This window comes from Dama dama, chromosome 13, assembly GCF_033118175.1.
Source record: "Dama dama isolate Ldn47 chromosome 13, ASM3311817v1, whole genome shotgun sequence".
Classification (NCBI taxonomy): domain Eukaryota; kingdom Metazoa; phylum Chordata; class Mammalia; order Artiodactyla; family Cervidae; genus Dama; species Dama dama.
In genome coordinates, this window is record NC_083693.1 from 66,455,701 (window position 1) to 66,480,423 (window position 24,723).

At 46.5% G+C, this 24,723-nt stretch overlaps 1 protein-coding gene across 6 annotated transcripts; it reads left to right on the plus strand.

Moving 5' to 3' along the window:
- Positions 1–12,720: 12,720 nt before the first annotated feature.
- On the plus strand, positions 12,721–20,447 carry LOC133068208 (uncharacterized). 6 transcript variants are annotated; one of them, XR_009695468.1, is made up of 4 exons: positions 12,721–15,889; positions 17,656–17,829; positions 19,242–19,328; positions 19,649–20,447. XR_009695468.1 is itself a non-coding variant. In XM_061159358.1 (2 exons), the coding sequence occupies exons 1-2, from the start codon at positions 17,172–17,174 to the stop codon at positions 19,505–19,507; spliced, it is 924 nt and encodes a 307-aa protein (XP_061015341.1). In that variant the 5' UTR covers positions 15,897–17,171; the 3' UTR covers positions 19,508–20,447. The 6 variants fall into 6 exon arrangements, 1 of the variants encoding a protein (XP_061015341.1); XR_009695467.1 differs by having other exon boundaries at positions 17,628–17,829; positions 19,242–20,447; XR_009695466.1 differs by having other exon boundaries at positions 19,242–20,447.
- The last annotated feature ends 4,276 nt before the right edge of the window (positions 20,448–24,723 follow it).

A 24,723-nucleotide genomic window follows, 5' to 3' on the forward strand; every position in this document is an offset into this window, starting at 1 on the left:
GCCCTTCATCCCCCTGATGTACTGGGGCTGTGAGATGTCTAGGAAGAGCACACAGTAATGACAATATCACCCACAACTGACGTCACTTGGAAGAGATCTCTCCTCCAAGCAAGCTGCTAAGACCTCTACCTGGAATAACCCATTTAGTCCTTGTGTCACATGAGATACTTGCTGTTACTAATCCCATTTTACCAATGGGGAAACTGAGGAACAGAGAGGCTCAGTAATTCCCCCAAGGCCACACAGCTAGAAATTACTGCCAGCAAGATGTTATCCCAACCAGACGGATGTCAGAGGAACACTTTAAACCACAGAGTCACTCAAGCCATAAAGATTTTTGCAGCCATGGCCCTCTTGGGACTTAGAATATAATGGGGAAGATGGGTGATGAACAAAGGAATTGGAGGCTGAGAGGGGAGGACCAGACTCAGCGGGAAGTCAGGGAAGGATTCCTGGAGGAGGGGATTGCAGTGCTGCCAACAAAGGAAAGGTAGAAGGTTGTGGGTAAACAGAGAGCAAAGTGTTCCCAGCAAGAGAAAAAGTGAGGGGAGCATTTTCAAGAAAGGGAAAGAAATTGGCACAACTGGAGCAGACAGTGAGGAACTGCAGAGAGCATGGGGCCATGATGGAGCCGCTGGAGAACCGGCGGCCTGGGGCTCAGCGAGGGATCTGGGAAAGTTCCATAGGGTCCTAGGCAGCTTTAAAGGGATTTAAACAGAGGGTCAATATGAGATTTGCATGGTTTCCAGGAGGCAGGTTAAGGATCTGCTCAGGGGAAGTTCAGGAGAGAATCAGACAGGCAGGAAACATCAGGATTCATCCTCCCAGGATGGGCAGGTGAGCATGGATGGAAGGTGGTCCCCTAAGCTGAGTGCCAAGGGGTGTAAAGAGGAGGACACCCAAAAGGGAAAGGCACCAGGGAGAGGAACAGAGTAGGGAGGAGCAGGGAGCCCAGGGGAAAGCCATCACCCCAGGACCACGGGAGAGGCAGACGGGAGACGAGGAAGGGGACTTAGGGGTAAGGGGAGAATGAGCGGTTCCTGGGATGCAGTGATCTAAAGCCACAGGGGGGCGGGGCAAGGACAAGGTGAGCAGAATGAGGGAAGCCCCACCCTGGCTGGAAGGTGAGAGAAGGCAAGCCAAGAGGGGGTGCTGTCAACTTTCCTAGAGGTTAGCCTTCAGCCTGGCAAGAGCTGGGCTGGAGTTGGCTTGCGTGTTATAAAGATGCTGCTAGTTCCTTGGGTCTGTTTGTGTGGACTTAGGAGAGATTCAGGAGGTGGGATGACCAGCAGCAAGGCTGCAGCATGGCACAGTCCTAAGGGAAAGTTAATAGATGTGACTTGACCGCACCCCTAACCTGGGGCTCCACAGGAAGAACCCAGGGGGCTGGCACCCAGGATCCCTGGAGAGAGCAGAGTGCCTGGGATGGAGGAGGTGGGAGGGGATCCTGACCAGTGGAGCATGAGAGTTAAGGTCAAGACGTCCCCCGTGAGGGACAGGTGGGTTTCCTGACAGGATGCTGTGGGTTCTCCTTAGTTCCAAAGCCTCTGCTGATTTCCAGAGTAGGAGCCAACATCCTTGCTGTGTGGTATTTGCCCTGTGGGTGGGGTAGGGGGAAGCCTGAGATGGGACAGAGGGGACCATGGTGTCATGTAGATCTGCCAGGCTCTGCAAGGGGTTCCCTGACGTCTGATTCCAGGAATTCCTGATTCTCGCCCTTCCGAGTTGTGGGCTCTCTGTCTCCCTCCTTGTCAGTCTCCTTGTGGAGTTTGAGATGCCATCTGCAGGGCTGAGGATGGAGGTGGAGAGGCCTGAAAACACGGCCCAGAGAGACATGTAGTCACGGGTCTGAGACTTAGCGTGGGAGGACACAGCCTAGGGCAGAAAGAGTTGAGGGTGAGAGGCCTGGGGTCACCGGAATGGGCATAAACAGTCTGTTGGGTGTCGGTTAGACGGAGAAAGCCCACTCTGCCCCCTGGCACAGGGGTGGGCCTCCTTGGCCCTCAGTTTTCTCATTGACAGTGGGATAAACGGTATAGTGTGTGTGTGTGACAGTGTGCGTGTGTACATGTATGAACACGTGTGAGAAGACAGGAGGTCTGTTATGCCTGATGTCCGCATCCCCAAGCGGGAAGAGAGAAGGCCTCCAAGACAATGCAACTCGCAAAAAGGGAAGTTTATTGCTGACTCGAGTCAGGGCTCCTGCTGCATCCAACACAGTGGTGTGGGGTCAGAGAGCCCTGAGCCCAAGCTGTTACACAAATTTATAGGGTGAGCACACGCTGTTGGTAGTTGGCTTAAGCGGATTGCAAAGCAATTTCATTGGTCAAAACTTTTGCACGCGCGGGACTTTCCCAGGGGTTTCCACCCCGTTCCTAATTGGCAACAGCGGTCGGTGTTAAGCGAAAGCTGACCCAGGTGGCCTGATAATCTTACCACCCAGAAGTAGGAAGGCCTACTCCTAATCTAAGCTGCCTGCCATGGCATGACTTCTGCTCGGCTCACATTCCCCCCTGTCTGTTGTTCAAGTAGAGGAATCTTCCTCTTTTCCATCTTGGGCCACTGGCTGATACTGAATAGGACTATAAGTGGACCCAGGAGGGTGGAAATTAAGGTAGTCAGCCAGGGGGAGTGTTGAAACCAAGACTCAAACCATCTCTGCTGGGCTTCCCGTTCTCTCTTTCATTGCACCAGTCCCTCTCTCACTTTTGCCATAGATTCTCTTACCACTCTTGTATGGTCTGCATAGCATCTACAGCGGCTCGTAGGGAGGAAAGCCCTTGGCCTTGCAGAGATAGTGAAGCTTGGTTAAATTGCACCTGTATCTGAGGTACTGGGCCCTGGGGATTGCACCACACTCGGGGCTACCTAATCTCTGTTTCCTATGTCCCGTTCCCAGGGCCCATCACAAGAGGTTACACAGCTCCAGCTCCTGCAACAATAGCTTTCCATGCCACCACAGGTTTTCCAGTTATTTCTTATGTTGCCCAGGCACGCAAAGAACCCTTCTTGGCCGAGTTTTCTCCCGGTCCCTATGGTCCCCCATGGCCCGAATTGTGGGTATTTCCCCTGGGGTCCTTCCCCGGGGAAGACTCCCTTCAGATCCGCACGTGATTGCAGTGAACCCAGGGTCCAATCCCGTCGACCTTGACAGCGGTAGGAGTGGTAAGGAGAACAACATAAGGGCCTTTCCATCAAGGTTCTAATACTTTAGATTGGTGCCGTTTTACCCAAACCCAATCACCTGGGCCAATATTATGTGAGCGGATGGCCCCCTTATTTTGACCCTCGTGTATCTCTTGAATCAATATCCAAACATGGTTATGCACCTTACTTCATGCCATCAGAGTTTGCTGGAATTGTCCCAAAGTCCTGCTCCTGCCAGCCCAAAACTGAACAAGGCTGCTATGGTGATCGCACTGATTGGCTCTCTCTTTTGTCTTAGCATTTCCCAGTCCCAATGTGAGTACATAACCTCTTCAGAGTGGTATAAGATTTTTGGCATTACAGCAACCAAGACACAGAGGGGGTGGCAGGCATTTTCCTTCAAAATAAGACACACAAGAGGGGGTCTTCCATACAGAATCTCAAAAGGGGTAAGATACAGCTTATAAGGGGTGTTGTGCACCCGAAAGAGTGCAAAGGGAAGGAGGGTCACCCAGTCCCTGCCAGTCTCTATTGCCAACTTTGTCAAAGTTTCTTTTAGGGTCCAATTCATTCTCTCAACCTGTCCTGAGCTCTGGGGATTATATTCACAATGTAACTTGCATTTCGTCCCCAGAGCTTGGGCCAGCCCTTGTACAAACTGGCTCAAAAAGGCAGGTCCATTATCAGAGCCCATAGTCAATGGCAGCCCGTACCTAGTCACTATCTCCTCCAAGATCTCTTTGGCAACCACTATTGCTGTCTCTCCCTTAGTGGGGAAGGCCTCCACTCACCCCGAGAAGGTATCTACCAGAACCAATAGATAGCGATACCCGTACTTGCCAGGCCTTACCTCAGTGAAATCTATCTCCCAGTGTTGCCCTGGCTTTTCCCCTCAGTACCTCGTTCCCCTGTGCTCCTTCTTCTCTGCCCTCACTAGCTGGCACGCTTTGCACTCCTGAATTATCTCTCGTACAGTTGCATTTTGTCGAGGGAACCTCAGGCAGGCCGTCTGGAGAAGTGTTAAGGTCTTTTTCTCTCCCAGGTGTGCAGTTGTGTGCAGGTGTTCACATAGGTGACGACCCAGGATGGCAGGCAATATCAGGTTGTTGTTTTGATCCTGGTACCATCCATCTTTGTCATCCTTCTGGAGGGTGGTATCCTCGTTGATCCAGGCGCCAGTTTGGGGTCTCTTTACTTCCCTCATACAAGGGCTGGGCCTTCTCAGCAAACCCCATGATCTACAGTCTGCAATATCCAACAGTCCCCAGAAACTCTCTCACCTGGCGGGGGGTCTTGGGCTCTGGTATCTGTAAACAACATTCTTTTCCCAGAGCCGGGCACACCCCACCCTGTTGGAGCCATGAGACGTCGAATGTGGGGAGTGATCCCCTGCCGAGCTTCCTGGCTCATGGGGTACTGTCTCACCCTCACAGGAGTTGCCCCGGCCTTTAGCTCGATGATGACCGGATGTCTCTGTTTGGCCAGTCCCATCCCTGCCGTTTCAGCCTAGGCCAAAGGGTATTTATGGACCCACGGTTGTACATCTGGTGCTATGGTCTCTGAAGGCTTAGGCGCAAAAAGTCTGTATTCATCTCTTAAGGCTAGGGATAAGACATGTATCAGCTGTCCAAGTCCATCCGTGACTGTCATTCTCCCAGGGTCAAAATGAATCTGAGCATTAACTTTAGTCAACAAGTCTCTTCCAAGTAGAGGGGCTGGGCATTCTGGTATCACCAAAAACGAATGGGGCACCTGGTGGGTCCCCAGATCTACTTTTCGTTCTGTGGTCCAACAATATCTTTTTGTCCCCGTGGCTCCTTGCACCAAGCTGGTTTTCTTAGACATTGGTCCCAGTTTTTTATTTAAAACAGAGTGCTGGGCACCAGTATCTACCATGAAGTCAACGGGTTTCCCCTCCACATGTATGGTTACCCAGGACTCGGGGAGGGGTGCCAAGTCTTGACTCCCCTAGTCACTGTCTTCCCCCGCATATAGAACTCGAGTTCTAGGGGAGATTCTCTCTCTCTGGGTCGTTCCTCTCCTCGGGTCCCTCTTAGGGCACTCGTTTTTCCAGTACCCCTGTTCTTTGCAGTAGGCGCACTGATCTTTCTTTAGGGCCTGCCTTTTTGGTTTCTCTTTTTCTCTCGTCCGGGGGTCTCGAGGTTCCCTCAATTCTGTTCCAGCCTTTATCCCCGCAAAAAGAATCTGGGCTAGCTCCCTCTGGTTCTTCCGGCTTTCCCTCGCTCTATGTTCTCTATCTTCCTTCCTAATCTTCTCAGCTAATTCCCTTTCCTCCCGTCGAATTCGTTCTTCCCTTTCTTCTGGGGTCTCCCTATTATTAAATACCTTTTCAGCTGCTTTCAGTAAATCCTGTATCGTCTGTTCTCCCAATCCCTCTATCTTTTGTAATTTCCTCCTAATATCTGGGGCTGCCTGATTCACAAACGCTAACAGAACTGCAGCGCGTGACTCCTCAGCCTGGGGGTCCATAGGAGTATATTGCCTGAAAGCTTCCATCAGCCTCTCTAGGAGGGCTGCTGGGCTCTCAGTGGGCTCTTGCCTTACTAAATTTACCTTTGCCAGATTTGTCGGCTTTCTTGCTGCGGCCCGCAGGCCAGCCATCAGAGTCTGGCGGTACACTCGGAGACGCTCCCTACCTTCCGCTCGCTCAAAATCCCAGTTAGGCCGCAACAGAGGAAACCCCTCGTCCATGAGATGAGGCTGGGCGGTTGGTCTCCTGTCGGCCCCCGGGGACCCGTTTCCGTGCCTCTGCCAGAATTCGCTCCCGTTCTTCTGTGGTGAAGAGCACCTGCACCAGCTGCTGACAATCGTCCCAGGTGGGGTTGTGAGTGGGTTCTGTGTGTTAATTTTATATCCTGCACATTTACTATATTCATTGATTAGCTCTAGTAATTTTCTGGTAGTGTCTTTAGGGTTTTCTATGTAGAGGATCATGGCATCTGCAAACAGTGAGAATTTTACTTCTTCTTTTCCAATCTGGATTCCTTTTATTTCTTTTTCTTCTCTGATTGCTGTGGCTAAAACTTCCAAAATTATGTTGAATAGTAGTGGTAAGAGTGGGCACCCTTGTCTTGTTCCTGACTTTAGGGGAAATGCTTTCAATTTTTCACCTTTGAGGATAATGTTTGCTGTGGGTTTCTTGTATATGGCTTTTATTATGTTGAGGTATGCTACTTCTATGCCTGCTTTCTGGAGGGTTTTTATCATAAACGGATGTTGAATTTCAAAGGCTTTCTCTGCATCTATTGAGATAATCATATGGTTTTTATCTTTCAGTTTGTTAATGTGGTGTATCACATTGGTTGATTTCTGAATATTGAAGGATCCTTGCATCCCTGGGATAAAGCCCACTTGGTCATGATGTATGATCTTTTTCATATATTGTTGGATTCTGTTTGCTAGAATTTTGTTGAGAATTTTTGCAACTATGTGCATCAGTGATATTGGCCTGTAGTTTTCTTTTTTTTGTGGCATCTTTGTCTGGTTTTGGTATTAGGGTGATGGTGGCCTCGTAGAATGAGTTTGGCAGTTTACATTCCTCTGAAATTTTCTTGGACAGTTTGAGTAGGTTAGGTATTAGCTCTTCTCTAAATTTTTGGTAGAATTCAGCTGTGAAGCCATCTGGTCCTGGGTTTTTGTTTGTTGGAAGATTTTTTATTACAGTTTCAATTTCCGTGCTTGTGATGGGTCTGTTAAGGTTGTCTCTTTCTTCCTGGTTCAGTTTTAGAAGGTTATACTTTTCTAAGAATTCGTCCATTTCTTCCAAGTTGTCCAGTTTATTGTCATATAGTTGCTGATAGTAGTCTCTTATGATCCTTTGTATTTCTGTGTTGTCTGTTGTGATTTCTCCATTTCCATTTCCAATTTTGTTGATTTGATTCCTCTCCCTTTTTTTTCTTGATGAGTTTGGCTGATAGTCTCTCTATTTTATTTATCTTTTCAAAGAACCAGCTTTTAGTTTTGTTGATTTTTTGCTATAATCTCTTTTGTTTCCTTTCATTTATTTCTGCCCTAATTTTTATGATTTCTTTCCTTCTACTAACCCTGGGATTGTTTATTTCTTCTTTTTCTAGTTGTTTTAGGTGTAAAGTTGGATTATTTATTTGATTTTTCTCTTGTTTCTTGAAGTAAGCTTGTATTGCTATGAACCTTTGCCTTTGCACTGCTTTTACTGAATCCCATAGTTTGGGTTGTTGTGTTTCCATCTTCATTTGTTTCTATGCATATTCTGATTTCTTTTTTGATTTCTTCCCCGATTTGTTGGTTATTCAGAAGAGTGTTGTTTAGCCTCCATATGTTTGTATTTTTAATAGTCTTCTTCCCATTGTTGACATCTAATCTTACCTCATTGTGATCAGAAAAGATGCTTGAAATGATTTCAAATTTTTTTTAATTTACCAAGGCTAGATTTATGGTGCAGGATGTGATCCATCTTGGAGAATGTTCTGTGGGCACTTGAGAAAAGGGTGAAATTCATAAATTCAAATGAATTTATCAAATTAATTTGATATCTAGATATATCAATTAGGTCTAACTGGTTCATTTTATCATTTAAAATTTGTGTTTCCTTGCTAATTTTCTGTTTCGTTGATCTATCCATAAGTGTGAGTGGGGTATTAAAGTCTCCCACTATTATTGTGTTGCTGACAATTTCCCCTTTCATACTTGTTAGTATTTGCCTTATGAATTGCGGTGCTCCTATGTTGGGAGCATATATATTTAAAATTGTTATATCTTGTTCTTGGATTGTGATCCACACAGTCAAAGGCTTTGGCATAGTCAATAAAGCAGAAATAGATGTTTTTCTGGTACTCTCTTGCTTTTTCGATGATCCAGCAGATGTTGGCAATTTGATCTCTGGTTCCTCTGCCTTTTCTAAAACCAGCTTGTACATCTGGAAGTTCACAGTTCACATATTGCTGAAGTCTGGTTTGGAGAATTTTAAGCATTACTTTACTAGCGTGTGAGATGAGTGCAATTGTGCAGTAGTTTGAGCATTCTTTGGCATTGCCTTTCTTTGGGATTGGAATGAAAACTGACCTTTTCCAGTCCTGTGGCCACTGCTGAGTTTTTCATATTTGCTGGCAAATTGAGTGCAGCACTTTCACAGCATCATCTTTCAGGATTTGAAATAGCTCAACTGGAATTCCATCACCTCCACTAGCTTTGTTCATAGTGATGCTTCCTAAGGCCCACTTGACTTCACATTCCAGGATGTGTGGCTCTAGGTGAGTGATCACACCATTGTGATTATCTGGGTCATGAAGATCTTTTTTGTACAGTTCTGTGTATTCTTGCCACCTCTTCTTAATATCTTCTGCTTCTGTTAGGTCCCTACCATTTCTGTCCTTTATTGAGCCCATCTTTGCATGAAATGTTCCCTTGGTATCTCTAATTTTCTTGAAGACATCTCTAGTCTTTCCCATTCTATTGTTTTTCTCTATTTCTTTGCATTGATCACTGAGGAAGGCTTTCTTATCTCTCCTTGCTACTCTTTGGAACTCTGCATTCAAATGGATATGTCTTTCCTTTTCTTCTTTGCTTTCTGCTTCCTGTCTTTTCACAGCTATTTGAAAGACCTCCTCAGACAGCCATTTTGCTTTTTTGCATTTCTTTTTCTTGGGGATGGTATTGATTCCTGTCTCCTGTACAATGTCACGAACCTCCCTTCATAGTTCATCAGGCACTCTATCAGATCTAGTCCCTTAAATCTATTTCTCACTTCCACTGTATAGTCATAAGGGATTTGTTTTAGGTCATACCATAATGGTCTATAAGAATGTGACTATAAATGGCCTATAAAAGTGAATGGTCCAGTAGACTGTGGAAAAACTGTGGAAAATTCTGAAAGAGCTGGGCATACCAGACCATCTGACCTGCCTCTTAAGAAACCTATATGCAGGTCAGGAAGCAACAGTTAGAACTGGACATGGAACAACAGACTGGTTCCAAATAGGAAAAGGAGTACGTCAAGGCTGTATATTGTCACCCTGCTTATTTAACTTATATGCAGAGTACATCATGAGAAACGCTGAGCTGGAAGAAGCACAAGCTGCAATGGAGATTGCCGGGAGAAATATCAATAACCTCAGATATGCAAATGACACCACCCTTAAGGCAGAAAGTGAAGAAGGACTAAAGAGCCTCTTGATGAAAGTGAAAGAGGAGAGTGAAAAAGTTGGCTTATAGCCCAACATTCAGAAAACTAAAATCATGGCATCCAGTCCCATCACTTCATGGCAGATAGATAGGGAAACAGTGGAAACAGTGGCAGACTTTATTTTTCTGGGCTCCAAAATCACTGCAGATGGTGATTGCAGCCATGAAATTAAAAGACCCTTACTCCTTTGAAGGAAAGTTATGACCAAGCTAGACAGCATTTTAAAAAGCAGAGACATTGAGTTGGACTGTAAAGAAAGTTGAGCACCGAAGAATTGATGCTTTTGAACTATGGTGTTGGAGAAGACTCTTGAGAGTCCCCTGGACTGCAGGGAGATGCAACCCATCCATCCTAAAGGAGATCAGTCCTGGGTGTTCACTGGAAGGACTGATGTTGAAGCTGAAACTCCAGTACGTTGGCCACATGATGTTAAAAGCTGACTCATTGGAAAAGACCCTGGTGCTGGGAAAGATTGAGGGCAGGAGAAGGGGATAACGGAGGATGAGATGATTGGATGACATCATTGACTCAATACACATGGGTTTGGGTGGACTCTGGGAGTTAGTGATGGACAGGGAGGCCTGGCATATTGTGGTTCATGGGGTCACAAAGAGTTGGACACGACTGAACTGAACTGAACTGAACATCTTGGATTGGTCCTTCAAACATTATGTAGTGTCCTTCTTTGTCTCTTTTCATGGCCTTTATTTCAAAGTCTATTTTATCTGATATGAGTATTGCTACTCCTGCCTTCTTTTGGCCTCCATTTGCATGAAATATCTTTTTCCAGCCCTTCACTTTCAGTCTGTATGTGTCCCTTGGTTTGAGGTGGGTCTCTTGTAGACAGCATGTATAGAGGTCTCATTTTTGTACCCATACAGCCAGTCTTTGTCTTTTGGTTAGGACATTCAACCCATTTACATTTAAGGTAGTTACTGATAAGTATGATCCCATTGCCATTTACTTTGTTATTTTGGCTTCATGTTTATAAACCTTTTCTGAGTTTCCTGTCTAGAGAAGATCCTTTAGCATTTGTTGAAGAGCTGGTTTGGTGGTGCTGAATTCGCTCAGCTTTTGCTTGTCTGTAAAGTTTTTGCTTTCTCTTTCATATTTGAACAAGATCCTTGCTGGGTATAGTAATCTGGGTTGTAGGTTTTTCTCTTTCATCACTATAATTATGTCCTGCCATTCCCTTCTGCAATAGAAGAGTTTCTATTGCAAGATCAGCTATTATCCTTATGGGAATCCCCTTGTGTATTATTTGTTGCTTTTCCCTTGCTGCTTTTAATATTTGCTCTTTGTGTTTGATCTTCATTAATTTGATTAATATGTGTCTTGGGGTGTTTCATCTTGGATTTCTTGGACTTGGGTGGCTATTTTCTTACCCATTTTAGGGAAGTTTTCAACTATTATCTCCTGAAGTAAATTCTCATGCCCTTTCTTTTTGTCTTCTTCTGGGGCTCCTATGATTCAAATGTTGGGGCATTTAACATTATCTCAGATGTCTCTGAGGCTGTCCTCATTTCTTTTAATTTTTTTCCTCTCACTGCTTCATTTATTGCCACCATTCTATCTTCCACCTCACTTACCCTCTCTTCTGACTCAGTTATTCTACTGTTGCTTCTCTCCAGAGTTCTTTTGATCTCAGTTACTGCATTATTCATTACTGATGACTCTTTTTTATTTCTTCTAGGTCCTTGTTAAACATTCCTTGCATCTTCTCAATCCTTGTCTCTCGTCTATTTATCTGTAACTCCATTTTGTTTTCAAGATTTTGGGTCATCTTTACTATCATTATTCTGAATTCTTTCCCAAGTAGACTCCCTATCTCCTCCTCTTTTGTTTGGTTTGGTGGGCATTTATCATGTTCCTTTACCTGCTGAATATTTCCCTGCCTTTTTATTTTGTTTAGATTGCTGTGTTTGAGGTGGCTTTTCTGTAGGCTGGAAGTTTGTGGTTCCTCTTTGTTGTGGAGCTAGCTCCCTGTCGGTGGGGTTCGACTAGTGGCTTGTCAAGGTTTCCTGGTTGGGGCACGTGCATCTACGTTCTGGTGGGTGGAGCTGGATCTCTTCTCTCTGGAGTGCAATGAAGAGTCCAGCAGTGAGTTTTGAGTTAACTATGAGTTTGGCATGGCTTTGGGCACCCTGTCTTTTAGTGCTCAGGGCTGTGTTCCTGCTTTGCTGGAGAATTAGCTTGGTATGTCTTGCTCTGGAGCTTATTGGCTCTTGGGTGGAGCTTGGTTTCAGTGTAGGTATGGAGGCTTTTGGATGAGCTCTTGTTTATTAATGTTCCCTGGAATCAGGAGTTCTCTGGTGTTATCAAGTTTTGGAGTTAAACCTCCTGCCTCTGGATTTCAATCTTATTCTTACAGTAGCCTTAAGACTTCTCCATCCATACAGCACAAATGATAAAACATCAAGGTTAATGGTGAAACAATTCTCCACAGTGAGGGACACTGAGAGAGGTTCACAGAGTTACATGAAGAACAGAAGAGGGAGGAGGAGATAGAAGTGACCAGGAAGGTAATAGTAGGTTATAGGGCTTCCCCGGTGGCTCAGAGGTTAAAGCATCTGCCTGCAATGCAGGAGGCCTGGGTTCAATCCCTGAGCCAGGAAGATCCCCTGGAGAAGGAAATGGCAACCCACTCCAGTATTCTTGCCTGGGAATCCCATGGAGGGAGGAGCCTGGTAGGCTACAGTCCGTGGGGTCGCAAAGAGTCAGACACGACTGAGTGACTTCACTTCACTTCAGTAGGTTATAAAAATAAAAATTAAAGGAGTAATAAAGAACTTAAAATTTTAAAAGTCATAATAGTAAAAATCTATCTAGGAATTTCTCTGGAGCTTTTGTGGGCAGTGTGGAGTCAGTTCAGTTTCAGATAGTTCCTTGTTCCAGCTTGTCCTTCTTCTCAAGGTGTGTAGGCCCCTTCCAATGGTTAGTGAATGTTAACTAGGGTGTTTTCATCTGTTGCTCTGTCACTTCCAGAGCAGTTCCCTCCTCTTTGTTTTGTTAGGTAGCTAGAATAGGGATAAGGAGTCCAAAATGGCGGTGGCTAAAAGACCTGGAAGGGAAAAGCCCATGAAAATAGAACAAAGGAAGGTCCGAGGACCAGAGTGAGAACTTCAGGTAAAAAAACAACACTCCTGCCTAAGCCCAATTTGCATAGGACAGGCCCAGGGGGAACAAAAAAACATAAAAAAAGAGGAGCCAAAGCCCTCTTCTCTCTCTCTCTCTCCCCTCTCTGCTCTCTCTCTCCCACACGATGGGGCGCTCTTCTCTTCGCATCTTTGGGTTGACGTGCCCTCACGCCTCAAAGATGGATTTTCCTGCTATTATCTAAATAAATAGAGCTGTAACACTGAGCTGTAACACTGATTTATTTAACAGCTATAACACGGTCTGTCCTCTGAGAGCTGTGACCCACCAAGGGGCTTCAATGTCCATCACTCCAAGTTTTTGTTGTGACGAGACAAAGAACCGAGGAGCATACACTCGTGTGACATCTCTGGTGCCGTGACTCGGATTTAACCTGGCTGAAACAACCTCCAAGCTGAAGAGGCCAAGCGCAGCAGGAGCCCAACTCAGTGAAGCTCCTGTAGAAGTGGAACGCGAAGAAAACCCAGCGCAGTGGAAGGCCGTCGTGCTGGAAACCGGTGTAGTGAAAAACGAACTCGGCAGAAAGCCCACGTGGCTCAGCCTCACATTCCAGACGACCTCCGGTTAAGGTAGGAGGTCCTCGCTCCTATGGCTGGAAGGACATGCCTAACAATTACAATCTCTCGTTTCTCATTTCCTTGAACCTCCCGCGAACAGGCAGGCGGCAGTGGGTGCAATTGAGGGACTCTGGAGAGGCTATTTTTCAGTATGTCCCAAAGGCACTATCTGCTGGGCCCCAGTAGCGGTTACCGAAGCTGGTGGGGGTTCTTTTGTTCTTACTCTTTGTGCCAAAAATCAGGCCAATGAAAACTGTGAGCACCGGCTAGATATCTAGCAAACTTTCCAGTAGGCTATGAAGGGGATTCCTTGGCACACCTTTCCCACTGCTTTTCCCTCTTTTCCTTCAGCTCTCTCTCCCGGGATGCGAGCCCGACCAAAACCCAGGATGCCCAGCTCAGGCTCTGAGGTCTTATTACAAAAATTCAGTGATAGACAAAGCGATAAGTGGGAGGTGGATTTGCTAGGATTCAGAGAAAAGCACCCATTCTATAGGGTACCGGCCATGGAATGTGACCTAACTAAGTTTTGCAAACGGGGAGAATTCATATGCTAATGAGTGGGAGGATCATCCCAGCCATTGGGGAACCACCCACTCCTCCCTCTGTTGACAGTGCCTTAGGGCTGTTCTGTCATCTCTGGGTGTGTCTTTTGGTTTACCGATTGGGGATTAAAGTTTGCTGGAATTTGACTTGTCTTGATAGACCCAATTGACTTTATTAATCGGTTTACGTTATGCCCTGGTGCTATGTCATTCTTCCAAAGGTTGTGCTCTGCCCCTCTTCCTTCCTGTTTCATGCTCCTTTCCTCAGCCCCATCCGGGCCCACAATGTTGCCTCTACAGTCTTCTAGAGGGATAACCAAAAAATAGCTGGCCTTAGGAGGCAAGTACTGTATAATATCCAACCCCTTAGTCCTACCTAGCATTGGTCACACTGGAGATCTTGGGGACGCCCAAACTCCAGTCCAGGGGTCCCAGGAGGTCATCACGCCTTGACCTGCCTAGGGATCTGGTTCTTGAAATGTTGTCACGCCTCAGCCTTTTGGGGATCCGCCAGTCCCAAGGGTCCCAGGAGGTCGTCACGCCTCGACCCGCCCAGGGGCTCAATTCTCAGGAGGCCGTCATGCCTCGACCTGCCCAGGGATTCGATCTCAGGAGGCTGTCACGCCTCAGCCTGCCTGGAGATCTGCATCCTGACCCGGGGACGCCTGGCTCTCAGGTTGCTACAGTACTGGGTAGGATAAGCTTCAAAAAGCCTATTAGTTTTTTTCTTTTCCTTTTCCTCCCTAACATGACTGTTTTTCAGATGGGAAATAACCAATCCATTTCCCGGCAGACGCCCTTGAGATGCATCCTTGACAACTGGAAGCTGTTCGATCCTCTAGCTCTGAGGAAGGGTCGTTTGAAATTCTTTTGTGCCACTGCGTGGCCATGGTATCCACTGGGGAACGAGGAACACTGGCCCGAGGATGGGACTTTAAATTACAATACCATCCTGCAATTAGAATTATTCTGCAAAAGACAAGGGAAATGGACAGAGATCCCCTATGTCCAAATTTTCTTCAGACTGAGAGATATGAAGGAACTCTGTCTTAAGTATGGGATTGTTGTACGCCCTAAAAGTGAGCCCACTAGGCAAATGGTGTTAGGCACAGGCAACCAAGAGAAGGAAGCCCCCCGTGAAGGCTCACCTCCCACAGCTCCCGAGTTGCCTGGTGCTTCTTCCTTGCCTCCAAGCGTTCCCCCATATCCAGGAACACCCCCTCCACAAAAGTCAGCTCGAGTATGTCCCTTAGTTGAAACTGGAGGAGAATTCAGACCATCCCGAGTCCATAAACCCTTCTCCCTCTTAGAACTAAGACAGATCAAACAAGACCTGGGAAGCTATACAGATGACCCAGGCAAATACATAGATACGTTCCAACATATTACCTTGGCCTTTGACTTGACTTGGAAGGACACCATGGTCATATTTAGTCAAACTTTATCTGACCCTGAACATACTAGGGTCTTAAAGGAAGCCCGGAGGTATGCAGCAGGGCTTCACATGTCAAACGATAGATACCCAGTAGGGGAAACTGCAATTCCCTCCTCTGATCCTAACTGGAATTATAATGACCCTGAGCACATCTGGGAAAGAGATCATTTTCTAATCTGTATAAAGGCAGGACTGAAAGCAGCCCAGCAAAAAGTAATCTGCTATGCCCAGGTCTCAGCAATAACTCAGGAGTCCAATGAGAACCCCATTGCCTTTCTGGAAAGGCTGAAAGAGGCCCTCCAAAAGTTTACCAATTTGGACTTAGACTCTTACGAAGGACAGGTGATTTTAAAGGACAAATTCCTGTCCCAATGTGCATCAGATATCAGAATTAAGTTACAACAGCTATAGCAGCAGGACTCTGCTGCCTCTTTAGATGAGATGATCCAGACAGCCACCAATACCTTTTATAACAGAGAACAGGAGAAGGAGGCCAAGGCCCAAGCGAGGGAGAGAAGAAAAGAGACAAGGCATGCCCAGATGCTGGCCGCCCTCCAGGGAAGCCCTATGGCACACCCCGAGCCCTTGAATGACAAGGCACGAAGCAAACGCCTAATCTGTAGACAAGCGGAGCATTGGGCCAAAGAGTGTCCTAACCGTGACAAGTCTCCTAGAACAGCTTGCCACAAATGCCATCAACTGGGACATTGGGCGGCACTCTGCCCTCGGGACCCAAGAGCCTTAAGGTCAAGCGCCAAGCCTTCCCTCACGATGGTTCAAGAGGACTGAAGCAGCCTGCTCCAGCCAGCCTGCCTGTCACGGATAACCATCACGGGGCTGGAGCCAAGGGTGCAACTGGATGTGGCAGGTAGGTCCGAGAATTTCTTGGTTGACACAGGGGCTACCTACTCTGTCTTGATCTCCTACTCTGGAGCCTTCTCCTCCCAAACCTGTACCATTTTGGGTGCTATAAGAAAAGCAACTACTAGAAGATTCACCCAAGCACTTCTTTGTTGCTGGGATGGACAGATATTTTCCCACCAGTTCCTGGTTGTCCCTGACTGTCCTACTCCCTTAATGGGAAGAAACATACTCACTAAACTGGGGACCACCCTTGTGATGGGAAGCTTTTCAGCCCCTAGGGCCCTACAGCTTCTGGTTACTACTGAGGAACCCATTACACCTCCAAGAGAGAGAGAACAAAGACTATGGGAGGACAAAATTAACCCCCAGGTGTGGGACCAGGGGATTCCTGGACGAGCCCACCAAGCCGAACCGGTCATCATTGTCCTCTGAGATCCCACTCGGTTTCCTAACCAGAAACAATATCCTCTCAAAAGAGAGGCTCGGGAGGGACTACAGCCTTTAATAAATAAATTCCTTGCTTGTGGGCTATTGGTCCCCACCAGTTCACCATGTAACACCCCAATCCTCTCAGTAAAGAAAAAGGATGGAATCTGGCGAATGGTTCAAGATCTCCAGATCATAAATGAAACTGTAGTCCCCGTCCATCCCACAGTACCCAATCCCTATGTAATCTTGGGAGAAATCCCACCCAGTGCCAAGTGGTTTACAGTCTTGGATCTCAAAGATGCATTTTTTTGCATAGCACTGGCTAAAGAATCCCAATATCTTTTTGCTTTTGAGTGGGAGGCCCCAGGAGAAAAACACCAACAGATGACCTGGACAGTATTACCTCAGGGGTTCAGAGATAGCCCCCACTTGTTTGGACAGGCCCTTAGCCAGGATCTCCTAGATCTGGACCTGGGACCTAATGGGAAAATATTACAATATGTAGATGACCTACTAATCTGCTCTCCAGATGAGAAAAGTGCCCAACAGCATGCAATTCAGGTTCTAAACTTTTTGGGCAGAAAGGGGATATAAAGTCTACCGTGCTAAGGCACAGATGGTCGAGACAAAAATCACTTACCTGGGAGTTCAGATTACACACGAGTCCAGGAGGCTGTCCTCTGAGGCCTTGTCCTCAGGTACAAGGAATCCTCCAGTTGCCCTCCCCCACGACTCGAAAACAATTGTGAGCTTTCCTGGGGCTAACTGGGTACTGTAGAATCTGGATACCCAACTATGGTCTAATTGCCCAGCCCTTATATAAAAGCTTAAAAGGATGAGATGATTCAATCCCACTAATGTGGGGAACTCCTCAAAAGAAGGCAGAGGCTACACTAAAACAGGCCTTAACTCAGGCACCTGCCTTGAGGTTGCCAGATCCAAAAAAAGCATTCCATGAAAGAGAGGGAATAGCCTTGGGAGCGTTAACTCAAAGGTTGGGATCTGAGCCCCAGCCTGTAGCTTACTTATCCAAGAGACTTGATCCAACCGCCCAAGGCTGGCCCCCCTCCCCCACCTTCAAATATCTTGCAGCTATTGCAATCATGATAGAAGATGCTTTAAAACTCTCCTTTGGGGGCAAACTAACTATTTTTACCAGCCACCAAGTAAAACAACTCCTAAATGGGAGAGGCCATTTAAGGATGTCTGATCAAAGAATCCTCAGATATCAAGTAATACTGATGGAAAATCCAGGCCTCACTATACCCCCTTGTGAGGTTCTTAACCCAGCCACCCTCCTGCCTACCCCCGAGGGCTCTCTCCCCTTTCACTCCTGTCTAGAAACCTTGGACCACTGGACAAAACCCCGAGAGGGATTGTCAGAAGATGCTCTGATCAATCCTGAAGAAATCTGGTACACTGACGGAAGCATCTTTGTCTTGGATGGAAAAAGAAGAGCCGGATATGCAGTAGTCTCCAATTTTGAGATCATAGAGGCTAAGCCTCTGCTGCCAGGTACTTCAGCCCAATTAGCTGAGCTCATAGCCCTGACTCGAGCTTTAGAGCTGGGAAAAGGAAAAAGAATAGCCATTTACACTGACTCCAAGTATGCCTTTCTGGTGCTACATGCACATTCAGCTATCTGGAAAGAAAGGGGCCACTTGACCACCCGAGGGTCCCCAATCAAATATGGTGATCAAATTCTTAGACTCTTGGAGGCAGTTCATCTGCCCGCTGAGGTTTCAGTCTCCCACTGTAAAGGACACCAAAAAGCGAGCACTGAAGTGGCACGAGGGAACCAAGCAGCCGATCAGGCAGCTGAGAGAGCAGCGTTACAGAACCATGACCTAATAGGGGTTGCCACCTTAGTTCCACAGACTAACTTGTCAGAAACTCCTTCATATACTGAAGGTGAAACTCTTAAAGCTAAGAGTGAGGGCTTTCAAGAAGATCATATGGGGTGATTCCAAAAGGAGGGGCTCCTTTTTCTGCCTGGAAACCTCCAATGGAAGTTGGTTAACTCCTTACACGCTACCACTCATTTAGGAGAAAAGGCCCTCCAAAGATTACTAGAAAGGTCTTTCAGAGGAACAGGCTTCCAAACAACTATAAGACAAGTGGTCTCCTCTTGTCTCACTTGCCAATTAAACAACCCCCAAGGAGCTCAAAGACCCCAGCTGGCCCAGCCCGTCCAACAACGTGGGGCCTATCCAGAAGAGGACTGGCAGATGGACTTCACCCAGATGCCAGTTTCTCAAGGGTATAAATACCTATTAGTCATGATAGATACATTCACAGGATGGATTGAAGGCTTTCCCACCTGAACTGAGAAGACTGAAGAGGTAGTAAAAAAAAAACTGCTCCATGAAATCATTCCAAGGTTTGGCTGCCCAGGTCATTACAAAGTGACAATGGGACATCATTTACCTCTAAGATCACCCAAGGAGTCTGTAAAGCATTGGGCATTACTTATTATCTCCATTGTGCCTGGAGACCTCAGTCTTCAGGAAAAGTAGAAAGAGCCAACCAATTCTTAAAATCAGCGATAAAAAAGATAACCCAAGAGACCTCCCTGGGATGGAAGGAGGCTTTACCAATAGCTCTCCTCCGTACCCATATTGCCCCTAAGGAACAGGTTGGTCTTAGTCCTTATGAGATGCTATATGGGAGACCTTTTGTTTATGTCAATGACCTCTTCCTAGATCCAGAGGTTCAGACCCTCCAGTCTTATACCATGGCTATTGGGCAATTCCAACAGGATATATGCTTGTGGGGTATGAGCCAGGACCCAAAAGACTCCAAGGAGTCACCACTATATGCTCCAGGGACTGAAGTCCTAATTACAGTCTGGAAAGATGGGTCCCCAAAGGCTCAACTCCAGCCCACATGGAAGGGCCCCTACCCTGTAATACTTTCTACTCCCACAGCGGTCAAGGTGCCAGGACATGACTCCTGGATTCACTACTCACGAGTCAAGCCATGGAAGAAAACAGAAGAGGACACTCAATACACCTGTGAGCCCCTGGGAGATCTCAGATACCGATTCAGAACTACAAATGAGTGCCATTCTAATAAACAACCCCAAAATCTGGTCTCTGGGGATAAGATTTCTCAAGACAGCTCTAAAGAGCCAACACAGCTTTGCAGAAGTAATACTCCAAAACAGACAGGAGATAGTTCTTCTGATCTCTGAACAAGGAGAGACTTGAGCCATCCTGGTGATGTGAATTTAAAATTGGCTAATGCCCCTACTAGTCCTTGTTATGCCACACTGATGCTGCTAATGACTGTTCCATGTACTGTCAATGGTCTAACCTGTCTTGTCTCTGCCCAGGTCAAGCTACAACATGCAGCGCCAGTTCAACAAAGATACAAAACTACAGCCAACCACGGAAAACATCAGTCACCCTTAGACGGACACCGCTAGAAGGACTCTGAGGCCTGAGACTAGCAAGAGGGGGAGGCCCAATGCCCCTCGCCATCCCAGTTCAGCAGGAAGTAGCCAGAGAGACCTCAACACCCCTATTCCCAAAGGACTGGGCCTCCCATCTCTTGAGGGGGGAATGTTAGTTAGTTAGAATAGGGATAAGGAGTCTAAAATGGCGGTGGCTAAAAGACCTGGAAAGGAAAAGCCCGCGAAAATAGAACAAAGGAAGGTCCGAGGACCAGAGTGAGAACCTCAGATAAAACAAACAACGCTCCTGCCTAAGCCCAATTTGCATAGGACAGGCCCAGGGGGAACAAAAAAACATATAAAAAGAGGAGTCAAAGCCCTCTTCTCTCTCTCTCTCCCCTCTCTCTCTCCCGCACGATGGGGCACTCTTCTCTTTGTGTCTTTGGATCGACGTGCCCTCACGCCTCAAAGATGGATTTTCCTGCTATTATCTAAATAAATAAAGCTGTAACACTGATTTATTTAAGAGCTATAACACCGTCTGTCCTCCTAGAGCTGTGACCCACCAAGGGGCTTCGAGGTCCGTCACTCCAAATTTTTGTTGTGATGAGACAAAGAACCGAGGAGCATACACTCACCTGACAGTTTATTTTGGCTTCCTCTCTTTGCAAGTCCCTTCAGTGCCTAATTTCTGCCCTGACAGAAGGGGACGAAGGTGGTCACTTTATTTAGGCTTACTTTTTCAGTTGTGTTGTGGGGAGGGGTGAACACTGCAAACAAATAGAGCTGGCATGTGTTGGGAGTGCCTGCAGTATATGGACCACACATGAGTGTGCCCCAGCTCACAGCAGCATGTGTTTTCTGGGTCTACACTGCCCAGGCTCCAGGTTGCTCTGCAGGGGCACTGTCCAAAGCAAGCCTGCATTTCGTGCACATTCCGGGTCTATGCTGCTGAGGTTCAGTTTCTCGGGTACTCCACAAGGGCACAGATTCAGCTGAGCATGCATTTTGTGCCCTTCCCAAGTCCGAGCAGCTCAGCGAACCAGGTGCTTGGTGAGTGCACTGTCCTGTGTGGGCCGGGCATCTTAATCACCTCCCTGGTCTCAGACACTCTGCCCACTCCCCCCACCCACCCCCCTGGGGAACACTGTCTCAGATGTGCCCTGTGTCTGCTCTGGAGAGCTGATCTCAGGCTGCAGCCCTCCTGGTGGATGTCAACCATCCAGGATCCCAGGAAGACATGGTTAGCAACTGGGAGCCTGCTCACAGTTTGGTGGAAGGTGCCATCTCTGGGGCCAAGATTGCCCCTCGCCTTCCAACTCTGGCTATGGCTCGCCTGCCTCTCTGCCTCCAGTGGTCGGGGAGGGGCCTGTATGCAGGTGGCTAGCTTTCCTTTGGTGTTCGCTCAATCCTTTGTTCTGTGAGAGGGCCAGGTTGCACATCAGGTTAGAGCCTTTTGCTGGAAAGTTCTCTCTCTCTCTCTCTCTCTCTCTCTCTTTTTTTTCTCTCTGGCTATCCCACTGTTTGGGTTGCTATCTCACCTAAGCTCCCTCAGATTGTCCTCAGGGCATTCAGGCCCAGTCATCCTAAGCACGCAGCCTGCACCTCCCTGTCCAGCCCCCACTTGCTGGTGGCAGAGGCGAACATCTGGGCTACTTCTCTGCTTGCAGTTGTGGTTAGGAGCATACTCTGTGTTTTGTTTTTTCTTCCCGGTTATGTTGCCCTCTGAGATTCCAAAACTCCCCACAGATCTGCTGGTGAAAGGGTTTCCTGCTGTGTGGAAACTTCTCCTCCTTCAAGATTCCCTCCCCAGGATGGGTCTCCGTCATCCCTAACTCTTTTACTCTCTTTATGTCTTTTAAAAATTGTCCTACCTCCTTTGAAAGAGAATGGGCTGCCTTTCTGGGTGCCTGGTGTTCTCTGCCAGCATTCAGAAGTTGTTTTGTGGAAGTCGCTCATCATCCAAATGATCTTTAGATGAATTTGTGGGGGAGAAAGTGGTCTCCGTGTCCTATTCCTCTGCCATCTTGGGACCGCCCTCCAAAGTCTACTTTTTTTCCCCCCACCAAGACAGAATATTATCTTCCCCCTGCTTTACATCTAAGGTTTGTTTCCAGCCTAATAAGATGAAACCATCAAAAATTGTTGTCAGTCTCTAAGTAATGTCCGACTCTTTGTGACCCCATGGACTGCAGATCGCTAGGCTTCCCTGTCCTTCACCATCTCCCCAAATTTGCTCAAACTCATGTCCATTGAGTCGGTGATGCCATCCAATCATCTCATCCTCTGCCTCTCACTTCTCCTCCTGTCCACGATCTTTCCCAGGATCGGGGTCTTTTCAAGTGAGTTGGCTCTTTGTATCAGGTGGCCAAAGTATTTGGAGCTTCAGCTTCAGCATCATTCCTTCCAATGAATATTCAGGCTTGATTTCCTTTAGGATGGACTGGTTTGCAGTCCAAGGAACTCTCAAGAGTCTTCTTTAGCACCACAATTCAAAAGTATTAATTCTTCAGCATTCAGCTTCTTTATGGTCCAACTCTCACATCTGTACATGACTACTGGAAAAACCATGGCATTGACTATACACACCTTTGTTTACAAAGTGATGTCTGTTTTTAATATGCTGTCTAGGTTCATAGCTTTCCTTCCAAGGAACAAGTATCTTTTAATTTCATGGATGCAGTCACTGTTCACAGTGATTTGGAGCCCAAGAAAATAATATGTTGTTGTTTCCACTATTTCTCCTTCTATTTGCCATGAAGTGATTGAAGAAGGAATTCACAGGGCCTGGACTCTATCTGAGGCCTGTCCATGCTGATCAGGCTCGGCCACTTCTCCAGTGGACTCTGAACTCTGTGCTTAGTGCCTGTGGGAAAGACAATGGAAGGATAAGACCCCCTCTGGGCAGAGGAATCTTGAAGATCACATCCAGGTTGCTCATTGCCTAAGAGAAAACAGACACTAATCACCCCTGCCTCCGGACAGTATCTATCGGAATGTAACCGCGGGCTTATTGATTATTAACTGTTTGAACACATAACACGTGAATGATGGGGTTATTGCTATTGTATTTACCCTTCCTTTGTAAGCCTCGAGGGATTTGGGCTGGTGGGTTTGGACACATACACATGGGGTATAAAAGATTTTCACAAATGCCAGTCGGGGTCCTTGGCTAAGAGGAGACTCTGCCTTGGGTCTGCTGTTGTAATAAACTGCACTCAAAAAAAAAAAAAAAAAAAACTGCACTCCACTATCTGCATTGTCCTTCTGAGTGAGTTTGTTTCCCAGAGAGCATGGCTATAACATGATGAGACTGGATGCCACGATCTTAGTTTTTTGAATGTTGAGTTTCAAGCCAGCTTCCCCTCTTGACTCCCATTAAATGGAAGGTGAATGTGGCAATGAGACCTCTGGGACCTGGCGAAAAACATGAAGAATACAAGCAGACTGGGTCCCTGACAAATTGGAATCACCATTTCAATCCACCACTGCTTAAATCAGGACAAGAGAGAATAAACTGTAGTCTTGTTTTAGCTACTATTTTCTCTGGGGTTCCCTGCAACTTTGAAATATACAGTCAATTCTGGAAATTACTGGAGACTCAAAGGACACAGATCATGTATTCAGGACAGCTGAGGCCAAACTCTTCTTTACCATCTCAGTGTCTTACTGTCAGTGAATATCTATGAAATTCAGTAAGCATGCAGTACTATGAAAAAGAAACAAAATTCTGTCCTACTGGAGTTTACACCTAGTGTTATTTGATTAACTCTTCATAGACATGCCTCCCCCACCTCTTTCCAGTAAGGGACGTGTTCTTATCTGCATTTTAGAGATAAAGAGATTAAAGTCCATGATTTTCAATAAATATTGTGGGATCACACAGATGGTAAGCAGTACTATCTGTATTGACGCTTACCTCATTCTAAAGCCATACCCTCACCTCTAAACCATCACTGTGGTGCTTCATCTGCAGTCATGTCCAACTCTTTGCAACCTCTTTGGACCTTAGCCTGCTGTGCTCCTTCATTCATGAGATTTTCCAGGCAAGAATGCCAGAGCGGGTTGCCATTTCCTACTCCAGGGATCCTTCCTGACCCAGGGGTTGAACCCGGGTGTCCTGTATTACTAGCAGATTCTTTTCCTGCTGAGCCATTGGGGATGCCCAACATCATTAAGTCAGTTGTTTGCAAACTATGCTTGGTAGAACCCCAGCGGTCCCCAGAAGTCTAGCAGGGATTGTCATGGCTGGAGGGATGTGACTATGATAGATGAAGGGACAGGTTTTTCCCACGAGCACAGAAAATACCTGAAATTATCTCATTGAGACAGCTAAGGAGACCTCAAGGGCAAGACGGGAGGACAATCAGCTCTTAGGGTGAACCGATAGTGAAGGACAGCAGGGCGATGTCCAAGTCAGAGCAGGTCCCCCAAACAGATGGTGCTGTAGGCCACAGGCCCCAGACACTTGTACTCCTGACACTCTTTGGGGACCTCAGGCTCACACCACTTCTGTGGGAATGGGGGAGGAGTGCTTCAACTTACAAATCAAGCTGTAAAAAAATAGTGTATTGCACACTCACACACACACTTCAAAGAAAAGTGACTAATAAAGAAACACAACACAATGTTAACTCGGGATTTCCCTGGCCAATAGTGTTCTGGAAAATATTTTACAAGCCCTTCTCTACATTCTCGGGGTTTCTCCATGATCCTTAAAGAGGATATCAGACCGGGAATAAAACACTAATAAGACAGAGTCAATAACTCTTTAAAAAGAAAAATAATTTGGAGCAGTTTTCATTGATTCATTTGATGTTTTCTGAGTTGTCACATCTTCCTCAGTGAGTATTTCATAAACAAAAGAGAACTCTAACATGGGAAAGATTTTTTTGTGGGTTTATTTACTGGCTATTTTTTAAGGAGAAAAACATCTATTTCTGTAACTAGATTGTTTGCATAGACCTAATGAAGCCTGTTACCAGAAATGTTCATCTGTCCATTTCCAGTCTGAG

What these genes read in the sequence shown, in the direction of transcription:
- LOC133068208 (XM_061159358.1), top strand. Translation starts at nt 17,172, where the DNA reads ATGTGGGGAACTCCTCAAAAGAAGGCAGAGGCTACACTAAAACAGGCC. An exon ending in GGCTAAGCCTCTGCTGCCAG is followed by an intron (nt 17,830 to 19,241) that starts GTACTTCAGCCC and finishes CTACTCCCACAG; the next exon opens with CGGTCAAGGTGCCAGGACAT.